Source organism: Nanorana parkeri, unplaced genomic scaffold, assembly GCF_000935625.1.
Source record: "Nanorana parkeri isolate BGI_ZX_2015 unplaced genomic scaffold, ASM93562v1 scaffold234, whole genome shotgun sequence".
Taxonomy (NCBI): Eukaryota; Metazoa; Chordata; class Amphibia; order Anura; family Dicroglossidae; genus Nanorana; species Nanorana parkeri.
In genome coordinates, this window is record NW_017306502.1 from 349,764 (window position 1) to 354,503 (window position 4,740).

General features: G+C 38.7%; 1 protein-coding gene across 1 annotated transcript in view; it reads right to left on the minus strand.

Moving 5' to 3' along the window:
* The window catches only part of NYX (nyctalopin), a 15,830-nt gene extending 11,435 nt beyond the window's left edge, over positions 1-4,395 (minus strand). Inside the window, exon 1 of the mRNA XM_018556322.1 lies at positions 4,329-4,395. Within this exon, the coding sequence (XP_018411824.1) occupies positions 4,329-4,362 (34 nt within the window). The 5' untranslated portion in view covers positions 4,363-4,395. The remainder of the gene's footprint in view (positions 1-4,328) is intronic.
* Between the last annotated feature and the right edge of the window lie 345 nt (positions 4,396-4,740).

Genomic DNA, 4,740 nt, shown 5'->3' on the forward strand with positions numbered 1-4,740 from the left:
CCGCTGCCACAGACCCTACAAGCAGCGGGGATCCATGGAGTCTCTCATCCCTCCCTGGGATGGCTCCAGGGAGGGATGAGAGACTCCAGATGCCGGCGCCCGGTATTTTTGATAATAGCAGTCATCAGCGGCTTGTGAGCTGCTGATGACAGCTATTAATTTAAAGGGGACAGTCTGCTGATCAGTTCTACTATATAGTATATATATAATATATAGTAGAACTGTAAATGCTAAGGACGTACGGCATACTGAGCTGGCCAGCTGGAAGCACTTTTGTAGCTCCGTATGCCGTACGTCCTTGGCAGCGAAAATGAATTGTTCTGTTCCTAACAAATTCAAAAACATCCATAGCTGCAGACTATTGCTCCACTAAAAAGTGCAAAATAAATCAAGATTCAGATAGTCTGCACTCCTAATCAACTTAATCAAATGAATCCTAGGAGCTATACTAGTAGAGCTGCCCTAGAAATATATCAAGGAAGGCATTACTACAAGGAGATTAAGGTGGGACATTGCACCAAATGATGGAATCAATGATACGGATTTCAATAGGGAATGAATTTGTTTCTTCAACCATTGCGAGAAAAAGATTTTGCAATTACTCTTTCAAACAAGTAAAAAGAAACTGCATTTTGTAGAAACACGAATACAAGAATTTAAAGAGAAACTGCTTCCCATAAAGGAACTACCAGAATAAATTGAATTTTCAAAAAAGATTAGGGGAATTCCTTCTTAAACTGGATTTAGATAATAGGAATACAGTAAAGCATAAACAAATGTGGGGTATATTACTGATTACAACAAAGCATAGGTAAATGAATGGCAGATGGACAATCTCCTCCCAAAGAAAAAGATTCTAGAACCTGAACATACTGAAAGACTCCAAATTAAAGATATGGCTAATGAAGGTTCTCAGATAGGCTCTATGTGAGGGTTCTTGGAGAGCCTTTCTGATGGCATCCTGGACAGGCTATTGCCAAAAAAAGCAACTCTGCGAGGGAATAGTGCTGTTTTGAGTACTATGTGCTTCTTGGTTGCAACTTGCAACAGTTTTTCCAAACGGTTTCACAATGCACTGGACACTGTAGTATTAACCCCTTCGTGACTGACGACGTACAGTGTACGTCGCCAGCATCGGGGCTGTTTAAACAGACTCCCGGCGACTTTTGCCACCGGGAGTATAAAAAAAAAATTTAAAGTACCCCGCCCCCGCGAGCATGCACGTTGCCACGTAAACACACGTCGGGTGCGCCTACGCATGAAAACGACGAACGCGCTACACATGTTGGGTATCGCCGCGCACGCCGGAGTGAGAGCAATAATCCTAGGGCCAGTATTTTGGGGTATCTCTAAATTGATGACCTGTGGGGGCTTTTAAAGTGTCTTTTATTGACTTTTTGGGGTACTGCAGTTTTTCGCCGTTTCACGGTCGCACGCAATCTGTAAACTGGGCATGTTGGGTATCGTTTTACTCGTTGTAACCTCATCTTTTATATTTCATTAAAAAAATGGGTAATTTGTTGTGTTTTGGGGCATTTAATTAAATTTGTCACTAAATTATGGGGTTTAATAAGGAGTTGCGCTAATATTGCGCAACATAAAAATTTTCAACTACCACCATTTTATTCTATAGGGTCTTGGCATTCAGAAAATATATAATGTTGGGGGGTTTTACGTCATTTTTCAGGCCTAAAATGTGGAATATAACATGGGTGCAAAAATTGAAAAAAGGGCCTCAGTCTTGAAGGGGTTAAATATGTCCCAATTTGTGACAGTATTTTGAAACGTGAATAAATAGAGGTTACCAATAATGCAACTATATTGCTAAATGTCCACCACTGTTTCTTCCTTTGGCAAGAGCAGGAATTTACTTTACTGTATTTAGTTGAAACTCTTTTGCAACAGAAAGGGATTGATTGCTTTCCATTCCAGCAGCTGCTATTATATATAGTTATCGTATTGACCTCTGAGATCAACACACAGTCTCCTTAATGCTTATTTGTACAATTTTAGTTAATTCCCCGTGGGCAAATGCACCTTCATTACTCAGTATGTCAGAATCTTGTAAGTATGAATGAATCTCCCAGCGAAATGCCTTATGATACAACTGCGCATGTCTTTCTTTGTTGCTCGCACTTCAATTATGCTATACATTATAGTGCATTTAGAAAATATATTATGACAGCAGGTCTCCTTTACCTACCACTGTAAAATGTATAGTTGAGGATCATTCTATAAGGTTTTATTTACATATACAAGGCACAGTTAATGCAAATTTCATTCTGTTGACTGATTCATTTAGAAAGATTCTGCCACATAAGCCGTAATGCCACTTTTGCCATCAGAAAATTAAATTGCCTCAAAGCCATTGTCACATTATTATAATGCTGACGTGACTGGTGATTATTCACTGTGGCTGGCTTGTAATATTACATGTTTTGTTTAATCACACTGGCATTTCTAATTTTGCCATGGCTTAAGTGTTTACAGAATGAAATGGATTTATTATGTTAATATAGGCTACAGATTATAGCATCATCGAGTTTCAAAAGAACAGAGAAAATCCCTGACAGAAGCTTTACGAAGAATTTGACAGCTGTCATTATCTATAGTCAACATTGGTATTGTTTTCACCTGTGAACACCAACTGATTGGGATCACTGTTGCATTTAATGAGTACAAACTGAGCATAGTAAAAGCCATAACACTAACAAATGTGCAGAGTATTTACTTTTTTTGGGAAACAGCTTATTTGACTGTTCTTCTGTCTGAGCTGGCTTTTAAAGTAGATCTTTATCCAAATGTTAACATTAAAGCAATGTAAACACCTTAGCTTGGATGGAGAAATAAAGCATAACAGAACTACAAAAGAAATAATGCACCTCCAGGCTCCCTTCAGAACTGGTCATGTGACTAAAAGCCTAGGCATTTGGTCATAGATCTTCGTTGAACCAGGCGAATCAGAGTTTAAAATCACAAAAATGAAAAAGCGCCACTACTGTAAAACCTTTACTCACGTTGCTGGTGTCAGCATACAGCGTGTCAGCTCGTTTGGAGATGTCGGAGAGCAGTCTAATACCTGTCGGGGGTGATTGTTTAAACACCGCGGTCTCAGCTGGCCAGGCTGAGCCGCGGCTGTGTGGGTGTGAGGCAATGTCAACTGCCGGACCGCTCGGGGACCAAAGGAGTCGATCCGAGCGTGTCTCGGGTATGTCAAAAAACGGAGGAGAATGGAAGAGATGGACAGGGGCAGTGTCCAATGCTGACGGCTACGCGTCACAGTAGTGGCGCTTTTTCATTTTTGTGATTTTATGTGTATATTGACAGGGTTCCTCTCCCTGTTTCTGATAGAGCTTGCACACTGTACTCCTGCTCATTTATGGTTTGACCACACACATTTTATAAGCTTAACAGGTCTTTTACCCATTAGTGAGTGCGCTCTAGCCTTTTTGTTGAATCAGAGTTTAAACTGGCTAATCCTCCCTTTCAGCACAGATCATGTGACCATAGTTTCACCAAATAAGATATATACACTATGTTGCCAAAAGTATTGGGACGCCTGCCTTTACCCGCACATGAACTTTAATGGCATCCCAGTCTTAGTCCGTAGGGTTCAATATTGAGTTGGTCCACCCTTTGCAGCTATAACAGCTTCACCTCTTCTGGGAAGGCGTCCGCAAGGTTTAGCAGTGTGTCTATGGGAATGTTTGACCATTCTTCCACGAGCACGCAGATTAACGTGCACCAAGCCATAAAGCTTCTGCTCATGCAAACAATGTGGTGCCATGTTTAAGTGTGTGCATAAAACATCTAAATATTGATATTTTCATGCGTTATATTGTGATAAGGTGTACTAAGAAATGCGAATGGTAAGATTCTACCTTAAAGCAATCATGGTTACAAATCACACAGCCTTTTACAAACAGTATTATGTAAACTGTATATAAATACAAATTTAAAAAATGTGTTGTGAAAAAAAGCCAGTAACAGTTAATCCTAGAGCAAAGTTTTTATGACTTTTATATAGAAATCAATTTGAATAAATATATATATATATATATCTACCGTGTATATATATATATACACAATGTATATATAGATAGATACACCTTACTTACAGTTTCTACAAAAACATTATCCTCACTTAATGCGATGTCTTCTAAACTTATAAGATTTAATCCTTTACAATAAAAGGTTTCTCAGCACAGCGATCTCATTACATGCACTAGCAGAAGTGCCCTTATATACTGTGAATAAATATATTGATATATAAGACTATGAAATTGCATGAACTCCCATAACCCAGTCAACAAGTAATAAGGATTTACCATGTAAAATGTTGGCAAACATCACTTGTTCCATTCGATCGGGGCATTTCAGACTACATCCAGCAGTGGGGTCTACAACAGAACAATAATGTGTGAAATCATTGCCTTCGGAATATGTCTGTTTACTATCACATTTTTTTTCCCCTGAAATGTATCCCAGTAAAAGCAGCAATTCATAATCAAATGTAACAAACTGACAAGCTTTAACAGCAGATATTTGCAGTGACCCATAGCATTCTATCAACCATCAACTTGCTGAAAAATACTGTTGAATGCTAATACAGACTAAACTGATTTATCTGGGTCACTGAAAAACCATTGCTGTAAGCATTGTATTATTAAAATATTAGGTGCAGCTGTACAATCTTATACTCAATGAAAAACTAAAACATATGCATGAAATACAGTATCT